Here is a 20,963-nt window from a genome sequence, read left to right on the forward strand (position 1 = left end):
AACAAAATTTCTCTCTCTCTATATATTATCTATACAGCAGTTCACATTATGCATATTAATTTTACTGAAACAAATATATAGTGCTCTGTTAAGGATAATTATTTCATTTAAAAATCATTTAAATATGCATTGAATTAGATCAGGAGTTTTCTACTTCAATGAGCCATTATTTGATGCAGTACGGTATCCAGCAGTATTTGTTTTTCTTACAAAGCGTGCCCATACATTTAGATTTAATTTTTTTGTGGAGTAAATTGCTGGACATATCAGCTGACCGTGGTACAGTGAGGTCAACAGGACTTGAGTAAATAAGTCAAACTGCGGTCTATCTCCTTATGTAATCAGATTGAAGGATTAGGAAATGCGCAGTGCCAGCAGTAAGGAGGAGGTGCAAACTGGAGTGGGTAAATTCACAATCAAATCTAATACAGGAAGATAATTAAAAAGGGAGAGAGCACAAGAGAGGAGAGGGAGAGAGAGAGAGCACACGAGAGGGAGGGAGAGAGCACAAGAGAGGAGAGGGAGAGAGAGAGAGCACACGAGAGGGAGAGAGAGCACAAGAGAGGAGAGGGAGGGAGAGCGAGCACAAGAGAGGAGAGGGAGGGAGGGAGAGAGGGAGAGCACAAGAGAGGAGAGGGAGAGCACAAGAGAGGAGAGGGAGGGAGAGGGAGAGAGTACAAGAGAGAGAGAGAGAGCACGAGAGAGAGAGAGAGCATGAGAGAGAGAGCACGAGAGAGAGAGCACGAGAGAGAGAGAGAGAGAGCACGAGAGAGAGAGAGAGAGAGAGCACGAGAGAGAGAGAGGAGCACGAGAGAGAGAGAGAGCACGAGAGAGAGAGCGGAGAGAGAGAGCACGAGAGAGAGAGAGAGACACGAGAGGGAGAGAGAGAGAGCACGAGAGAGAGAGAGAGAGAGAGAGAGACGAGAGAGAGAGAGACGAGAGAGCGAGAGAGAGAGAGAGAGAGAGAGCACGAGAGAGAGATAGAGAGCACGAGAGAGAGATAGAGAGCACGAGAGAGAGATAGAGAGCACGAGAGAGAGATAGAGAGCACGAGAGAGAGATAGAGAGCACGAGAGAGAGATAGAGAGCACGAGAGAGAGAGAGAGATAGAGAGCACGAGAGAGAGATAGAGAGCACGAGAGAGAGATAGAGAGCACGAGAGCGAGATGGAGAGCACGAGAGCGAGATGGAGGAGCACGAGAGCGAGATGGAGAAGCACGGAGGCGAGATGGAGAGCACGAGAGAGAGATGGAGAGCACGAGAGAGAGATGGAGAGCACGGAGAGAGAGATAGAGAGCACGAGAGAGAGATGGAGAGCACGAGGAGAGAGATGGAGAGCACGAGAGAGAGATGGAGAGCACGAGAGAGAGATGGAGAGCACGAGAGAGAGATGGAGAGCACGAGAGAGAGATGGAGAGCACGAGAGAGAGATGGAGAGCACGAGAGAGAGATGGAGAGCACGAGAGAGAGATAGAGAGCACGAGAGAGAGATGGAGAGCACGAGAGAGAGATGGAGAGCACGAGAGAGAGATGGAGAGCACGAGAGAGAGATGGAGAGCACGAGAGAGAGATGGAGAGCACGAGAGAGAGATGGAGAGCACGAGAGAGAGATGGAGAGCACGAGAGAGAGATGGAGAGCACGAGAGAGAGATGGAGAGCACGAGAGAGATAGAGAGCACGAGAGAGATAGAGAGCACGAGAGAGATAGAGAGCACGAGAGAGATAGAGAGCACGAGAGAGATAGAGAGCACGAGAGAGATAGAGAGCACGAGAGAGATAGAGAGCACGAGAGAGATAGAGAGCACGAGAGAGATAGAGAGCACGAGAGAGATAGAGAGCACGAGAGAGATAGAGAGCACGAGAGAGATAGAGAGCACGAGAGAGAGAGAGAGCACGAGAGAGAGAGAGAGCACGAGAGAGAGAGAGAGCACGAGAGAGAGAGAGAGCACGAGAGAGAGAGAGCACGAGAGAGAGAGAGAGAGCACGAGAGAGAGAGAGAGCACGAGAGAGAGCACGAGAGAGAGAGAGAGCACGAGAGAGAGAGAGAGCACGAGAGGGAGAGAGAGCACGAGAGAGAGAGAGCACAAGAGAGGAGAAGGGGAGTGATAGAGAGCACGAGAGGAGAGAGAGCACAGGAGGGGAAAGAGAGTGCACAATAGAGAGATAGACAGACCCCTAAAAAAAGTATTATATTTTAAATATTTTTAACGTTTCCAATAATTCAAACCTAATGGAATGAAACTTCGCATTTGGAATAGTTAATTTTCAGTTCCAAGGACCTGACTAAGTGATTAACATTTTTGTCATTAAAGGGCATTTAGATTGAAATGGACAACACACACCTTTATGGCAAGTTTAGTTTGTTCCACTGTGTGTATTTTCATGCTGTTCAATGCATTTCAATGATGATGCAGATAACTAGACGTCATTTTCATGATTCAACATCAAAATAGCACAACGTGGACAGAAACCTTTAGATGTTTGAGTTTAACCCTGCCCTCTATCCCTTTCCTGAAGTCATAGTACCATTTGTGAATAAATAACGGGCAGTGTCATTAACCTCACCATTATTTTGATGCAAATTACAGCCCAACATGTTTATGCACATTTTATAGTACTGCAAATACGAAGAAAAAAAACCCCACAAAGTAACCACATTGCACAAATTCTTCAAAGGAATTGCTGTCCAGAACAGCACAAAGGGCAATTCTTTACAATTTAAATTTAACATTTTGCTTGGATTCTAATTTCAGCAACCAGTACATATCATGAGTACAATTTTTGAAATGTATCACCCCGGATGGAGATCATGCCTATTTAACTTGTCATTTCGTGAAAATCAACTCACCTGAGGCTTGTAGGACACCATTGATTCCAAGCACTACTTCCTCCTTTGCCTTGAAAGCCATCAATTGTTCTGACGTCATCAAAGCTGAAGCAGCAAATTGTGCACTAACTGAATCCAAAGTTTTTGAAACAGAACCCTGTCACATAAAAATTTAGGCAAATCAAATCGCAACCTTGAAATATTCTTACAAATAACCTAAAATCCATACTAATTCAATAGAAAACAATTTACAATACTAGGATCAGCATTGCAATATTTCAAATACACTCATCTTATAAAATTCTCCAACAGCTTGATTTAACATTAAAAAAGCCTACAAAGGCATAAGGCATTGCTGTCTGAAACAAGGAGAAACCCTCAAAACATCCCCTATGAGTGCTACTTTTCTTTACTGAAATAATCTTGCTAGGTTTCTAGTAAGTAACAAGAATAGTACTGTTCATTTCAACAGCTTTGGATATACTCAGGAAGATATATACAAAATATCCTGCAAAAATATCAAGGATATCTACAATATCACTCAGTATGTCAACTCCCTCTACTTTTTAAAAAACAAATTTAAAGTATCTAATTCGTTTTTTTCCCAATTAAGGGACAATTTTAGCATGGCCAATCCAACTACCCTGCACATCTTTTGGCTTGCGGGGGTGAGGCCCAAGCAGACATGGGGAGAATGTGCAAAACTCCACACAGACAGTGACCCAGGGTCAGGATCGAACCCAGGTCCTCAGTCCTGTGAGGCAGCAGTGCTAACCACTACACCACCGTGCTGCCCCAACTCTTCTACTTTACATGCAAGCTTCGAACAAAATATTTTCTTAATTTTAATCACAAACCTCCAAGTCAACTGTGACACAATTCTAGAATACAATTGCAGTTACTTTCAGTTAAATATAATTTGCTCAAACTTTCTAAAACAATGTTAAAAATGAATTATGATTTACTGTGATACAATACTTTCAATTATAAATCTGAAATCTGTTGTGGAACAAGTAAAACTTCAACCAAAAATGAAAAATGAAAATCGCTTATTGTCACGAGTAGGCTTCAATGAAGCTACTGTGAAAAGCCCCTAGTCGCCACATTCCGGCGCCTGTCCGGGAAGGCTGATACGGGAATCGAACCGTGCTGCTGGCCTGCTTTAAAAGCCAGCGATTTAGCCCTGTGAGCCCATGTTTCTCTACTGCTGTTAATCTGCATCAGTTTGCACATTCTGCCAGTGTCTGAGTGGATCTCACCCCCACAACCCAAAGATGTGCGGGAGAGGTGAATTGGCCATATATTTTTATTAAAACAGTAAAAAATATATAGAGCCAAACGGTACAAAAAAAATGTATTTTGCATTAGAGAAACGGTACCCTCCCCTCAGTACCAACGTACGGGGAGGGGTAGGATACTCTGATTATTAAAACGGTTCACGACACAGTTGTACAAAAAAATACAGTACAAGCACTAAACTTTGAGGTGAGAGACCAGATACCCGTGCCTCTGTACCAGGGAAAGGAAGTGGGTGGCCACGTTAAATTGCCCCCTAATTGGAAAAAATAAATAACTGGGTACTCTAAATTAAAGAAAAGAAAATTTAAAAAAGTTAATCTGCATCAGTCAGTTGCAATCTCTTTCAATTATATCATTTAGCAATATTTAAAGCCACAACTAATGGAGGAATCAAAAATGTTAATTATGTGCAGGATCTGAACCTTAATAAGCTTTGACATGGGGTTGTGTATTTAAAGTATTGCAATTTTCTAAAAGTTAATAATCTGAAGATATAATTTGTTGAGTGTCAAATGTTATGTGGTTTTATCACATTACTTGAGCTCGGCTCATTCTTACCTGTGAAGCATTGGAGCCTGAATTACTATGTGCTAGCTGCTGCTGAATCTGTGCAAGCTGTTGTTTCTGCATCAGTACTAGCTGCTGTTGATGTTGCTGGTATTGTTCTGCTGTAAATGCTGAACACAAATTAATTTATTAAGGCAAATTTGATGCAAAAATAAGACCGTGAAAACAAACTTGCAATTACAGCCTTAAATTCAGTAAATAAAGATTCTATGTACAATGCGATCCTACAAGTTTACAGAGACAAATTTTCCAATGCGCACCAAGTTTCTTTGTATGTGGATGATCTCCTGCTGTATAATTCGGACCCTATCAGGAGCTTTGATAGGATCATGGGGATTTTGGTCTCTTTTCGGGGTATAAGCTCAACATGGGGAAAAGTGAGATATTCACAATTAATGCCCGGGGACAGGAGGGGGATCTGGGGCTGTGGGCTGCTCGGTTAGTATAACTATAAGATTCAGGGTGGGAGATATAGGAGGGATGTCCGAGGTAGGTGTTTTTTTTTTTTTAACTCAGAGTGGTTAGGGTGTGGAATGGACTGCCTGCTGTGATAGTGGAGTCAGACACTTTCGGAACTTTCACGTGGTTACTGGATAGGCACATGGAGCACACCAGAATGACGGGAAGTGGGGATAGCTTGATCTTGGTTTCGGACAATGCTCGGCACAACATCGAGGGCCGAAGGGCCTGTTCCGTGCTGTACTGTTCTATGTTCTAGAAGGGGAGAGTTTTCATTATCCTGGCGTTGAGTTGCGCTCAGCTGCAAAAGTTTAATTTGGCACAGTTGGAGGAGTGAATGAAAATTGACTTAAGAGGCGGGATTTGCTGCCATTGTTGTTGGCTAGTCGGGTCCAGATGGTAACAACGATGGTGTTGCTGATGTTTTTTGTTTGTGTTTCAGAACTTCCCGATCTTTGTGCCCAAATCTTTTTTTAGGACGTTGAATGGGAGGATTTCGAGGTTCATATGGGTGGGTAAGGCTCTGCAGGCTAGGAAGGTGATCTTGGAGAGGGATCGGTGGCACGTTGCCGAACTTGTAAAACTATTATTGGGCAGCAAATATTACAATGGTTAGGAAATGTGCGATGGACGAGCGGTCAGTGTGGTGGCAGCCTTGTGTAAAGAGATCAGTTTGAGGGCACTATTGCTGGCGTTCCGTTCTCACCGGCCAGGTACTCCACAAGCTCAGTGGTGATATCAGCGTCGAAGGTGTGGAACCAGTGCCGGTAACATTTTAGAATGGAAGGCATGCCTTAGGTTTGCTCCAGCGGTGTTAGATGCGAGATTCCAGGGTGGTGAGAGGTGGGGTATTATAGGGATTTATTTGTTGGTGGGAAGTTTGTAGGCTTGGAGGAGCTGGAGGGGACATATCAGTTGCTGAAGGGGTTAGGTATCTGCAGGTGAGGGACTTGAGAAAAAAGAGGTGCCTTCGTTTCTGGCGCTGCCACTCCTGTGCTGCAGGACCAATTCCTCTCTTAGGGGCAAATAGGAGGGCAAGGTCTTGCATCTATATGGGGAACTGATGAAGAGAGAGAGAGAATGCCCAGTGGAGGATAGGTGTACAGGAAGAGGGGCTAGGGATGGGTTGGGTCATGGAATATGGGTTTGCAGAGGGTTAATTTGTCCTCGTTGTGTGCAAGACTAAATCTCATCCAGTTTAAAGTGGTACACAGGGCCCACATGATGGTGTCTACGATGAGTCAGTTCTTTTTAGGGGTGGAGGATAAGCGTGAAGGGGGTCGACGCGAACCATGTTCATGTATTTTGGGCATGTCCGAGGTTGAGGGGCTTTTGGATGGGATTTGCAGATATGAAGTCAAAGCATTTGGGGATAACGGTAGCTCCGAGTCCAGAGTTGTCAATATTTAGAGTGTAGGAGGATCCGGGAGTGCAGGTGGGGAGAGAGGCCCATGTATTTTCCCTTTGCCTCTCCGACAGCCCGGAGACGGGTAAGTGACTTGGCAGAGTTCTTGCACTTAGAAAAGATCAAGCTCATCATTTTGGGGGGCAGAGGAGGGGTTCATCTTGAGGTGGATGCTCTTCATAAACCTCTTTAACGAGTATCGAGTTGCCAGTCGGGCGGGGCAGGGCAGGTTCTTTTTTCAGTTCAGGTTGCGTTAGGTGTTAAAAAAATGTGAGAGGGGAGAGGAAAGAGGGTGTAGAAGGCGTTTAGGATATTTTAATTATTTGCTGTAGGTTTGTATGTATATATTTGAAAAACTCCTCCAATAAAATGGTTTTTAAAAAACTGGATGACAAGAACAACAATCTGAGCAAACCCTCAACAGCGTCCACTTAACACACAAGAATCTGCAAACATCAAGTACTGGCAGACACCAGGTTTGAGTGCTCGACCATATTAAGGCGCACCAAGGAAATAGAAGGGATGCTACACGCGGTGGCACAATTTTTGGATCAATCAGGATGTTTGAGGTGGGGAGTGAAGGACAGGACAGAAGGAACAGAAAGCAGAGAGGAGAAAAAAAACTTGGCTTCTTTTTCAGATTTCTATCCAGTAATGTTTGGCTACAGTGAAAGTAATAAGGAGAAAAGACAAGAGCAATCCACAAAAATCGGTATTTCTTCTGCTCATCAGAATTTGATTTGAATATTGCACATCAAGTAAAAATCCATAAGATTTTACATCTGGAATCCTTGCATTCAGTTATAAATTGCATTAATATGGATTACTGCATTGAGGACCATCACCCTCAAAAGCCACAAGGCGTTTGATACATGTGCAAGTTGAGAACTTGAATTAAAAAATCTTTAAACACAAAATTCTCAAAATAATAATCAACTCGTTCGTAACATTAAATTATGAAAAGGGAAACCAGCCACATTGAAGAGCTGTTAGTTTTTATTACCTATAGAAGAACTGTCCCTTTTATATTGGAGTGATCTCAAACTGTTTACTTCAGTTTCTAGCTTTAAAAGGACAGGACAGTTAAAGCATTCCTCCATTTTAGCTAAGAATACGCTATAAATCAGATGGTACAATAACTCTTGCAATCATAAACCAGCACATGATCCCAATTATTTCAAACCGCATCATGGGAATGCAATAATTTAAAGACAATTCCTGTTTTGCATCACACTGATACAATCAATCTGATAGGAAGTAGAACGTTTGCAACCCGACTCCCCATAGTAGAATATTTTCTGTATTACACAATTTTTAATTGCATCATTCTACTTGTGTGTAAATATCGTTAATGTAAGACCACAAATTGCAGCCTTGGTGCCAAGCATCACCCACTTCTTTTAATGGCCAACTGAGTTGAACGTGCAGACTCAATGTTCAGCCATTTTGGCAGCAAATTATACCTCCAAATGAGAGCCATTGTAGTGCAAGCCTGTTTTAAAAATTGAGGAAATAATTTTGCATAACCTACACTTACAGCAAGGCCATCTTGAAACCTCATCACAATACATTTGAGTTACAGCTCTTGCAAGATCAAGACAAGTTAGATTAACTTCACCTTATTAAATAAAAAAGGGATATCCTACACGTTTCTGTCGTTCAATAGTGTTTCTGCAAGATGTTTTGGAAATTTATCCCTGGATACACTCTTTTGAGGAAAATTAGAATATTTTCACCGATGAAACACTCAAGATTGCAGTAGATGAGCTATGAAATTTCAGTTGTAGTCACTTAACGTTGGTGTGGGAGCAATGGGTTTTAATTCATGGGGCAGTGGCACCAGTGTTGGGGAAAGAGAGAGCCGTACCATTGGGATGATCTTTACCTGAATCATGCTGGGACCAGCTTTCTGGCGACTCGAATACCTAGGGCAGTAAAGAGGGCTCAAATGAAGGAAGGTGTGATAAATTAAAGAGAGAGGTCAAGAGAGCAAGGTAGCATTAAGGGAATTGATAACCTGAGTGTGGCAGGAAGGGACATAAGTGCACCAGATGAGGCTCGAGGTTGCAAAATTAATATGTCGACAAGGCACTCCATCTGACTGCACACAGCATTTGCAACAGAGTAGATGAATTGATGGCATAAATAGAAGTAACAGGTACGATCTAATTGCCATTAAGCAGACGTGGCTGCAGGGTGACAAAGGTTAGGAATTGAATGTTCAAGGGTATCCAACATTTAGGAAGGATAGGTCAAAAGGAAAATTAAGTGGGACAGCAATGTTCATAAAGAATGATGTCAGTAGATCAGAAGTTCCAGATGTGGGTGGGGGGGGCGTGGGAGAATGGGGGGGGGGGGGGAGGGAGAGAAATAGAATCGGGGAGATAATCGTTGGGGGGGGGGGGGGGGGGGGGGGGGGTTGGCGGGAGAGAGAATCGGGGGATGGCGGAAGGGGAGGAAAGAGTCTGATAATATGTACATGGATACATCTAGAAAGGCTAGTTTACATTTGATTATCGTGTTCACGCCTGTTTCATGGCATGGTTCCCGGTGCTCTTGGAAGGTCACTGCGATTTTTGCTGCTCAAAATGTGTAGGAAACCCTCTCATAGACATATGTGGGCCCACTACAGACTGAGAGAGAAACCTATAACGGGGAATAAGACAATGGCAGAAAAACTAAAATCATGCGTCTGGCTTTACAGGGGAAGGTTAAATAGCCTCCCAGGAACACTGGAGGTTTAAGGGACTAACAAGAAGGAGGATCTGAACGATATTGGCACAAACATACTGAAGAAATTAATGGGACTGAAAATTGATACCTTCCCTGGGCTTGATGGTTTACATCCCAGCGTATTGAAAGAGATGGCGTTATAGTGGCAGAATAGGTGGTCATCTTCAAAAATTCTATAGATTCTGGAAGAGATCTTGCAGATTGGAAGGTAGAAAATGTAACCCCACTATCCAAGAAAGATGGGAGAGAGAAAATGGGGAACCTCAGATCCGTTAACCTTAATATTAGAAGTAGGAAAATGCTGGAATCTATTAAAAAAGGATGTTATAACTGGACACTTAGAAAATAATGGTAGAATTGGGCAAAGTGGGCAGCACGGTTGCATAGTGGTTAGCATAGCTGCTTCACAGCTCCAGGGTCCCAGGTTCGATTCCCGGCTTGGGTCACTGTCTGTGCGGAGTCTGCACGTTCTCCCTGCGTCTGCGTCGGTTTCCTCCTGGTGCTTCGGTTTCCTCCCACAGTCCAAAGATATGCGGGTTAGGTGGATTGGCCGTGCTAAATTGCCCTTAGTAAAAAAGGTTAATTGGGGTTACTGGGTTAAGGGGATGAGGTGGAGGTGGTGTGCGCTGGAGTGGGGTGCTCTTTCCAAGAGCCGGTGCAGACTCAATGGGCCAAATAGCCTCCTTCTGCACTGCAAATTCTATGACTCTATGAAAGTCACATTGATTTATAAAAGGGAAACCATGTTCGACAACCTTGTTGGGAATTTGAGGATGCAAGTAGCAGGATAAGGGGGAAAATCTGTGGAGGTTGTGTATTTGGATAATTAGAATTCTTTTAATAAGGCTCCATACAGGTTAGTAAGCACATGGAATTGGTAGAAATATACTGACATGGATTGAGAATTGGTTAACTGAGAGAAAACCGTATGAATAGACATGGCATTTTCAAGTGGACAGACTGTGACCAGTAAATTACTGCAAGAACCAGTGCTTGGGCCCCAGGTTTTCACAATCCGTACTAATAATTTGGATGTGGGGACCAAATATAATATTTCCAAGTTTGCTGATGACACAGAGCTAGGTGGGAATGGGCGTTGTGAGAAGGATGGAAAGATGTTTCAAGGTAGGCAGGTTAAGCGGGTGAGCAGGAGCCTGGCAGATGGAATATAATGTGGCAATGTGAAGGGTAAGAAAAACAGAAATGCAGATTATTTCTTAAATGGTGAGAGATAGGGAAGTGCTGATCTTCAAAGGGACCTGGGCTTCCTTGTTCATGATATACTGAAATGAGCATATAGGTACAGCAAGCAATTAGTGAGGCAAGCAGTATGTTGGTCTTTATTGCATTAGAATTTGAGTAGAGGAGTAAAGCTTGCTAGTTATTTTTTTTGACCCACTGCACCTGAAGTAGTGTGCATAGTTTTAATCTCCTTAGCCCAGAAGAATATACTTGCCATAGAGGGAATACAATGAAGGTCCACAAGACTGATCTCTATGATGGCAGGATTGTCTTGGAAGAGGCTGGGCACGAAGCACACAACATTTTTACAGGGCTTGACAGTTTAGATGCAGGGAGGATGTTTCCCCTTTGGTGGTGTCGAGAACCAGGGGACATAGGTTCAAAATAAAAAGTAGACTATTTAAGAAATGAGGAATAGAACAGTACAGCACAGTACAGGCCCTTCAGCCCATGATGTTGTGCCGACCATTTATCCTAATCTAAGATCAACCTAACCTACACCCCTTCAATTTACTGCTGTCCATGTGCCTGTCCAACAGTCGTTTAAATGTCCCTAATGACTCTGACTCCACCACCTCTGCTGGCAGTGCATTCCACGTACCCACCACACTCTGTATAAAGAACCTGTCTCTGATATCTCCCCTATACCTTCCTCCAATCACCTTAAAATTATGTCCCCTTCTGACAGTCATTTCCACCCTGGGGAGAAGTCTGGCTAGCCACGCCTCTCATCACCGTGTACACCTCCATCAAGTCACCTCTCTGCCTTCTTCGCTCCAGAGAGACAAGCCCTAGGTCCCTCAACCTTTCTTCATAAGACATGCCTTCCAGTCCAGGCAGCATCCTGGTAAATCTCCTCTGTACCCTCTCCAAAGCATCCACATCCTTCCTATAATGAGGCGACTAGAACTGGACACAATATTCCAAGTGTGGTCTAACTAGAGTTTTATAAAGCTGCAGCAAAACCTCAAGGCTCTTAAACTCAATTCCCCTGTTAATGAAAGCCAACACATCATGCGCCTCTTAACAGCCCTATCACCCTGGGTGGAAACTTTGAGGGATCTATGTATGCGGACCCCAAGATCCCTCTGTTCCTCCACACTTCCAAGAATCCTGCCCTTAACCATGTATTCAACATTCAAATTCGACCTTCCAAAATGAATCACTTCACATTTATCAAGGTTGAACTCCATCTGGACTTCTCAGCCCAGCTCTGCATCCTGTCAATGTTCTGTTGTAGCCTGCAACAACCCTCAACACTATTGACAACTCCCCCAACCTTCGTGTCATCAGCAAATTTACTAACCCACCACTGTTTAAAAAAGGAGGTAGGCAGAAAGCAGGAAATTATAGGCCAGTGAGCTTAACTTCGGTAGTAGGGAAGATGCTGGAATCTATCATCAAGGAAGAAATAGCAAGGCATCTGGATAGAAATTGTCCCATTGGGCAGACGCAGCATGGGTTCATAAAGGGCAGGTCATGCCTAACTAATTTAGTGGAATTTTTTGAGGACATTACCAGTGCAGTAGATCACGGGGAGCCGATGGATGTGGTATATCTGGATTTCCAGAAAGCCTTTGACAAGGTGCCACACAAAAGGTTGCAGCATAAGATAAAGATGCATGGCATTAAGGGTAAAGTAGTAGCATGGATAGAGGATTGGTTAATTAATAGAAAGCAAAGAGTGGGGATTAATGGGTGTTTCTCTGGTTGGCAATCAGTAGCTAGTGATGTCCCTCAGGGATCCGTGTTGGGCCCACAATTGTAAGAGATGATTTGGAGTTGGGGACCAAGGGCAATGTGTCCAAGTTTGCAGATGACACTAAGATGAGTGGTAAAGCGAAAAGTGCAGAGGATACTGGAAGTCTGCAGAGGGATTTGGATAGGTTAAGTGAATGGGCTAGGGCCTGGCAGATGGAATACAATGTTGACAAATGTGAGGTTATCCATTTTGGTAGGAATAACAGCAAACGGGATTATTATTTAAACGATAAAATATTAACGCATGCCGCTGTGCAGAGAGACCTGGGTGCGCTAGTGCACGAGTCACAGAAGGTTGGTTTACAGGTGCAACAGGTGATTAAGAAGGCAAATGGAATTTTGTCCTTCATTGCTAGAGGGATGGAGTTTAAGACTAGGGAGGTTATGTTGCAATTGTATAAGGTGTTAGTGAGGCCACACCTGGAGTATTGTGTTCAGTTTTGGTCTCCTTACTTGAGAAAGGACGTACTGGTACTGGAGGGTGTGCAGAGGAGATTCACTAGGTTAATCCCAGAGCTGAAGGGGTTGGATTATGAGGAGACGTTGAGTAGACTGGGACTGTACTCGTTGGAATTTAGAAGGATGATGGGGGATCTTATAGAAACATTTAAAATTATGAAGGGAATAGATAGGATAGATGCGGGCAGCTGGTTTCCACTGGCGGGTGACAGCAGAACTAGGGGACATAGTCCTAAATCTACTTCCCCTTATTTTGAGGCTGAGTTTAGGAGGAACTTCTTCACCCAAAGGGTTGTGAATCTATGGAATTCCTTGTCCAGTGAAGCAGTTGAGGCTCCTTCATTACATGTTTTTAAGGTAAAGATAGATAGTTTTTTGAAGAATAAAGGGATTAAGGGTTATGGTGTTCGGGCCGGAAAGTGGAGCTGAGTCCACAAAAGATCAGCCATGATCTCATTGAATGGCGGAGCAGGCTCAAGGGGCCAGATGGCCTACTCCTGCTCCTAGTTCTTATGTTCCACTTCCTCATCCAAGTCATTTATAAAAACCACAAAGAGCAGAGGTCCCAGAACACATTCCTTGCGGGACACCACTGGTCACCGACCTCCAGGCAGAATACTTTCCATCCACTACCACTCGCTGTCTTCTTTCGGCCAGCCAATTCTGTATCCGGACAGCCAAATTTACCTGTATCCCATGCCCCATAACTTTCTGAATGAGCCTACCGTGGGGAACCTTATCAAATGCCTTACTGAAATCCATATACACCACATCCACTGCCCGACCTTTAATGTGTCTCGTCACATCCTCAAAGAATTGAATGAGGCTTGTGAGGCATGACCTGCCCCTCAGAAAGCCATGCTGACTATCTTTAATCAGACTATGTTTTTCTAAATAATCATAAATCCTATCTCTCAGAATCCTTTCCAATATTTTGCTCACCACAGACACAAGACTGACGGGTCTGTAATTCCTAGGGATTTTCCCTATTCCCCTTCTTGAACAGGGGAACAACATTCGCCTCCCTCCAATCATCTGGTACTACCCCAGTGGAGAGTGAGGATGGAAAGATCATCGCCAACGGTGCAGCAATCTCCTCCCTCGCTTCCCGTAGTAACCTTGGGTATATCCCATCAGGCCCAGGGGACTTATCTATCCTGATGCTTTTCAATATTTCCAGCACATCCTCCTTCTTAATATCAACCTGTTCGAGTCTATTAACCTGGTTCACACTGTTCTCATGGGCAACAAGGTCCCTCTCTCTTGTGAATACTGAAGCAAAGTATTCATTTAGGGCCTCCCTCATTTCGTCAGACTCGAGGCACACGTTCCCTCCACTATCCCTGATCGGCCCTACTCTCACTCTGATCATCCTCTTATTTCTTACACAAGTGTAGAACGCCTTGGGGTTTTCCCTAATCTTTCCCGCCAGGGCTTTTTCATGCCCCCTTCCAGCTCTCCTCAGTCCATTTTTGAGTTCCTTCCTGGCTACCTTGTAACCGTCTAGAGCAGAGTCAGATCCTTGCGTAAGCTTCCTTCTTCCTCTTGACTAGAAGCTCCACTTCTCGTCATCCAAGGCTCCTTCACCTCACCATTCCTTCCTCGTATCAGTGGGATAAAACTATTCAGCACTCGCAGCAAGTGCTCCTTAAACAATCCCCACATTACTGTTGTGCATTTTCCCCCACTTTATGCTCCTCAGCTCCTGTCTAATAGTAGTATAAATTTCCTCTCCCCCAATTAAATACCTTCCCATACTGTGTGTCCCTATCCCTCTCCATGACTATGGTAAAGGTCACTGTCACAGAAATGCTCTCGCACCAAGACATCGGACACCTGGCCTGGTTCATTGCCGAGCACCAAGTCCAATATGGCCTTCCCCCTAGTCGGCCTACCTACATATTGAGTCAGGAATCCTTCCTGTACACACCTGACAAAATCTGCTCCATCCAAACCATTTGCACTGAGGTTCCAGTCAATATTAGGGAGAAGTCACCCATGACAGTAACAACTCTGTTACTGCTGCACTTTTCCAAGATCTGCCGCCCAATCTGTTTCTCTAGCTCTCTGCTGCTATTGGGGGAATCTATAGAATACTCCCAATAAAGTGACAGCTCCTTTCTTGTTTCTGACTTCCACCCATATTGACTCAGTAGACAAACCCTCCTCAACTACCTCCTTTTCTGCAGCTGTGGTACACTCCCTAATTAACAGTGCCACTCCCCCTCCACTTTTACCTCCCTCCCTATTCTTCTGAAAACATCTAAACCCCGGAACATCTAACAACCATGCCTGCCCATGTGAAATCCATGTCTCCGGCCACAATATCTTAGTTTCAAGTACTGATCCATGCTCTAAGTTCATCTCCCTTATTTCTGACACTCCTTGCATTGAAACAGACACACTAACCCATTCCACCGAGTGCAACTTTGCCCCATCAATTGTCTACCCTTCCTCACAGACTTGCTGCATACTATTTCTGCATGTTCAACAGCGACCCTATCCTCTGATCCATAGCTCTGGTTCCCATCCCCCCCTGCCAAACTAGTTTAAACCCTCCTGAAGAGCTCTAGCAAACCCCCCGCCCAGGATATTGGTGCCCCTCCAGTTTAGGTGCAATCCCACCTTCCCCAGAAGATATCCCAATGATTCACATATCTGAAGCCTTCCCTCCTGCACCAGCCCTGTAGCCACGTGTTCAGCTGCACTCACTCTCTGTTCCTTGCCTTACTTGCACGTGGCACTGGTAGCAATCCTGAGATCACTACTTTGCTGGTCCTGCTCTTTAGCTTCCAACCTAACTCCCCAAAATCACTTTTTAGCTCCTCATCCCTTTTCTTAGCCATGTCGATTTGCACCACGACTTCTGGTTGCTCCCCGTCCCCCTTAAGAATCCTGTAGACTCGATCCAAGACATCCCTGGCCCTGGCACCCGGGTGGCAACATAAACATACCTTCCGGGAGCCTCGCTCGCGACCACAGAATCTTCTATCCATTTCCCTAACCATTGAGTCTCCTATCACTATTGCTTTTCTATTCTCCCCCCTTTCCCTCTGAGCCAAAGAGCCAGACTCAGTGGTGGAGACCTAGCCACTAGGGCCTTCTAGGAGGTCATCCCCCCCACAGCATCCAAGACGGTATACTTGTTTTGAAGGGGAACGGCCACGAGGGATCCCTGCACTGTCTGCCTGCTCGTTTTCCTTCTCCTGACTGTAACCCAGCTACACTTGTCCTGTACCTTGGGTGTGGCTACCTTCCTGTAACTCTTCGCTTGTCACCCCTTCTGCCTCCCGGATGGTCCGAAGTTAATCTAGCTCCAGAGCCCTAACGTGGTCTCTGAGGAGCTGGAGTTGGGTGCACTCCCGCAGGTGTAGTCAGCAGGGACACCGGTGGTATCCCTTACCACCCACATCCTACAGGAGGAGCATGCAACTGCCCTAGCCTCCATCCCCTCTGATCTTACAGAATGTAGCTGCCCTGTGGACCAACTGGAACTCCACCCTCCACTCTGCTCCCAGTCAGCTGCACTCTCTGTAAACTCCCGACTCCCTTCTCGCTCTTTGAGGAAATGAAATGAAAGGAGCACCTTGCTCCCTCCTCACCTAACTCCCTCAGTCACCAAACTCTCACTATAGCCTTCAAATACACCCAAATTCAGTACTCCGTGCAAACAAAGTCTGCACTGTAAGCTGGCTCACCTTTATACTGTGACTCTAGCCTCTGAAAACTGGCCTAATCCAATTAACTAATTAACAATGTTTGGAATTCTCTGCGCTAGAGGGCTGCACAGACACATTCAATGAGAATATTCAAGATAAGAGGAAGATAGATTTTGAGATATTAAAGATGTCAATGGATATGGGGGCATTGCAGGAAAATGATTTTGAGGTAGTTCAGTCATGATCTTGTTGAATGGCGGTGCAGTCATAAGGAGCCGAATGACCTACACTTGCTTCTATTTCCTATGTTCTGATCTAGAGTTTAAAGTTATTCTTCCAAACATACTAATCATCTTAATTTCAATTTAGTGCTCACCCCTGGACCCCAACAAAAGACTATAAACATGCTTCCATCTTCTATGGAGTTTTGTTGAAGCAAGCAGCAAAAATCCAGTTCACAATTTTTTAATGCAAGTTTTGTTACAATCCCCATTGAGACCAATAATCTTTGGAAGAAATACAACTTGCAGTTAATAGTGGAATGAATGGTAGTTCACCTTTTAAGATGCTCATTGTAATAAAACGACTGAAGCACTATTGACCAACACTTTTTGTAGGCAAATTATACTTTAAACTACAGTACAGAACTTTTAACAGAACTGGGGGAAATCAGGTACATGTTATACTGTCCTTTAAGTAGGCAGTCAATTCTCTTGAAACCAGCCCCAAAGTAATGCCTAGTTCCTGTAGGCTTACTTCCCTTTTCCTTTCTCATTCTCATAATTTTTAATCCCAGAATGGTCCTTCACAGTGTGTGCGCTTTTCACAGAATCCCGACAGTGCAGAAAGTTGTCATTCGGCCCATAGTGTCTGCACTGACTGTCTGAAAGAGCAGTCTGCCTCGGTCCTATCTCTGTAACCCCACCAACTTGCACATCTTTGGACACAAAGGGGCAATTTTTAACATGGCCAATACATTTATCCTGCACATCTTTGGACTGTGGGAGAAAACCGGAGAACCTGGAGGAAACCCACTCAGACAGTCATCCAAGGCCGGAACCGAACTCTGGTCCCTGATGCTGTGAGGCAGCAGTGCTCACCACTGTACCACCATGCTGCCCTGGAGGTTCCTTCTCTAGTGCAAGTTCGGCAAATCTTCCAGTGTCATTAAGTTTGGTTTTTCGTGGGCAGCACGGTGGCCTAGTGGTTAGCACAACCGCCTCACGGCGCTGAGGTCCCAGGTTCGATCCCGGCTCTGGGTCACTGTCTGTGTGGAGTTTGCACATTCTCCCCGTGTCTGCGTGGGTTTCGCCCCCACAACCCAAAAAATGTGCAGAGTAGGTGGATTGGCCACACTAAATTGCCCCTTAATTGGAAAAAATAATTGGGTAATCTAAATTTAAAAAAAAGAGTTTGGTTTTTCGAATCTAGGCACGAGCTCCAAATCATTCCAGCGCAGTGACCTACAGAGACTTTTAGCCTCTTCTTGCTTCTCTTTCCCAAATCCTGATGGACAACGTGAGTGTTTCAGGAATATCTTAGAAACTCTTCCTCCCTTCAAAGCCCATCGCCCTAACAATGCGAATCCAGGAACTTTGAAAACTCAGTCTATTCACCATCAGCACATAGGCGACTGCCATTTGTCTTCATGTGTAAACACCTTGTGCCTTCTTCCTAGTAAAACAATCTGGATCCCCTTTAATCTAGCAGACAGATCACATGCTATTTAACCTCAAAATAAAGACAGTCCCAAAATATAACATTTTAAACCTCTAATTCAAAAAGTACACTATTAAGCCCAGACAGCTTCTTGGACGAGAAAGACAAATGAGTCAGTAGCAAGAATAGGGAAAAATGGAGTAACTGTACAGCTAAGAGTTGATCCAGATTGAGTTACATTTGAGTGATGAGAGGTTCGATCAGTTAGACGAACAGAGACATCCACATGGCAGTAATGCTAGTCAAGATCCACTCTATCAAGTTTTAAAAGTAATTAGTCATCTACCTCTTGCACCAGGGGCTGGTTTAGCACAGGACTAATAAAGCAGACCAAGGCAGGCCAGCAGCATGGTTCAATTCCTGTACTAGCCTCCCCGAACAGGCACCGGAATGTGGCAACTAGGGGCTTTTCACAGTAACTTCATTTGAAGCCTACTTGTGACTATAAGCGATTTTCATTTCATTTCATTTTAATTTCAGTTCAATTTATCCTGGAAAATTAGGCAGTTCAGAAGTGATTCTCACATTAACATGCACTCACTTATTCAGACTTGCTGTTGGAACTGAATAAGTCACATTAATTGCACATCGAGCAGTTCTCCTTTCTCCCTGACCAGCTGATTGTTCATAAGATATAGCCAAAAAGTTAAAGTTCCAGAAGTGGAGCTGAGGCAACTAGGGGATCTGTAAGGAATCCATTATCAACATCTTTGCTACATGAAGCAGATGAGGCAAGGGTCATGTGCTTGGGTCTTGTACTTCAGCATGTCTATTGGCCTGGCAATCAGGCCTTCAATCTGCAGCAGTTTCTCAAAGCAAGAAACTCTAAGTAATGAAGAACAGAACTGCGTGTACATATTGGGTCTGGAGTGAACTGAGTGGGTGGGGTTAATCAATAATATTTAATCTAATTCTTTCTTTGTAAAAGTTGGATTCTTCTGAATTGTTATTTATTTTGGTTTAGCAAGGAGGAATTGACAAAAACTGCCAGGAAAACAACTCAGGATGAAGCATCAGTAGACTTTAACCAAGGTTCTGCCTTCAGGTAGAGCACACATCATTATGTGGTAAAATATTAATCTTTATTAGTGTCACAAGTAGGCTTACATCAAGATTGCAATGACGTTACTGTGAAAATTCCCTAGTCGCCACACTACTGTTCAGGTACATGGAGGGAGAATTCAGAATTCACCTAACAAGTACGTCTTTCAGGACTTGTGGGATGAAACCAGAGCACCCGGAGGAAATCCACGCAGACACGGGGAGAACGTGCAGGCTTCGCGCGGACATGACCGAAGCGGGGAAGGAGGAACTTGCATTCATTAAAGAATATTTACATAGGAAAAAATTATATTTCTGGTCTTTACTTTGAAAGGTGGTGTTGCATTGACACCGCAAAAACAAATTAACCTTCCACATTAAGTAAAAAGGTTTTCTCTTTAGTAATTAATATAATGCAACCACAAAGTACTGGGATCCTCACACTACAATGATACTTTCACTATTTGCTGTTTAGTTGGCAACAATTCCCATTCACTGAGTTCATTTCAAAGGGCTTACCTATAAATACAAACTGTGATACACATGCTACCCAATTAAAGATTACACTCCAATTTAAAAGGTGACATTTCTGAACCACTTCCATTAAAGGATCCACTAAGCAAATTGATCTCAGGTGTATCAGATAGTTGAGAGATTTCAATACTTTCAGATTGTCTGAATACAGGGAGCTGGCTGATGAGAGGCAAACGGTGGTTTGCATGAATATGGCCTTAATAAGCAGCCTGTATATGAAACTTAATGCATGCCAAAAAATGTGTTTTATTTGGTAGTGGTAAAACCATTTCCTCTCATCTTTACACTTCAGGTATATCCAAGTACTTCATACAGCAAATTACTTTGAAGTACAATGACAGATGTTTGGTATATATGGGTCAATATTGGAACCTTTTTTGATTCATCACATTAACTCAACAAATAAATCACAGGAAATTCATGAGTCAAACAACATATACATAAACACCAGCTGAACAAGAATGAAAACCATCACTGAACTGAGGTTCAGGCTATACACTAGTTATCTTTCACATTTGTCAGCAAGGGAAATATTAAAACAAACCATTTCCTACATCTTTCCTTTTCAGCTACGCTCGTCAACTTGGGCTTCTTTCTTTTCATCCACTCCCCGCCTTCCTCTATTTATCCAAATCTCTCAAATACATAGAAACTTCACACTAATTATATTTGGTACTGATACCTCATGTGCAATGGCACTGGGGATTGACAAGTGAAGAAAAGTGGGTATGATCGAACACTGCTGAAAATATTAAACTACATGAAATAACACAGTCATGCTATCTTAATTCCCAAATCTAAATTGTACAATGACTGGACATATTACAGGTTATAGAATTTCACTGAAAGAAATGGTCTCAAAATTATTTCAAGATATCAATTAATATGAATAGTTAGAATGCACTGCACAATCAAACAGGAAGCAAAGAAAATATAATAGGGATCCAATAAATAACAGCTTGCATGACTTACCAAATGCCACAAACATATTGGCTATTTTTAAACTCCATGTAAAACCCTAAACCTGGGAAATATTAGTATAATATACGGCTCACAAGACCAAAGGAAAACCAAATAGAAAATGATTATAGCTGATACAATGAACAAGCCTGTCTACTGACATCTTAAAGATAGCAACAATTTAAAAGGACAGTTAAAATCACCACACCTGATTCCTGGTCTGGCTTACCACAAAAACAGTGAAATGTAACAAAGTATTATTTTAAATTAGTCAAAGTAATTTTGGAACTACTGACAA

At 43.6% G+C, this 20,963-nt stretch overlaps 1 protein-coding gene across 5 annotated transcripts in view; it reads right to left on the reverse strand.

Moving 5' to 3' along the window:
• LOC119966493 (enhancer of polycomb homolog 1-like) overlaps positions 1 to 20,963 on the reverse strand; it is a 282,112-nt gene that overhangs the window by 9,851 nt on the left and 251,298 nt on the right. For all 5 annotated transcript variants that reach the window (XR_005460782.1, XM_038798270.1, XM_038798271.1 and 2 more), the window contains 2 exons: positions 4,685 to 4,803; positions 2,849 to 2,984 (listed from right to left, as the gene is read on the reverse strand). Coding sequence is in view for 4 of the 5 variants with exons in the window: in XM_038798270.1 (XP_038654198.1) it covers positions 2,849 to 2,984; positions 4,685 to 4,803 (255 nt within the window). In the remaining variant the exon portion in view is untranslated. The remainder of the gene's footprint in view (positions 1 to 2,848; positions 2,985 to 4,684; positions 4,804 to 20,963) is intronic.

This window comes from Scyliorhinus canicula, chromosome 5, assembly GCF_902713615.1.
Source record: "Scyliorhinus canicula chromosome 5, sScyCan1.1, whole genome shotgun sequence".
Lineage (NCBI taxonomy): Eukaryota > Metazoa > Chordata > Chondrichthyes > Carcharhiniformes > Scyliorhinidae > Scyliorhinus > Scyliorhinus canicula.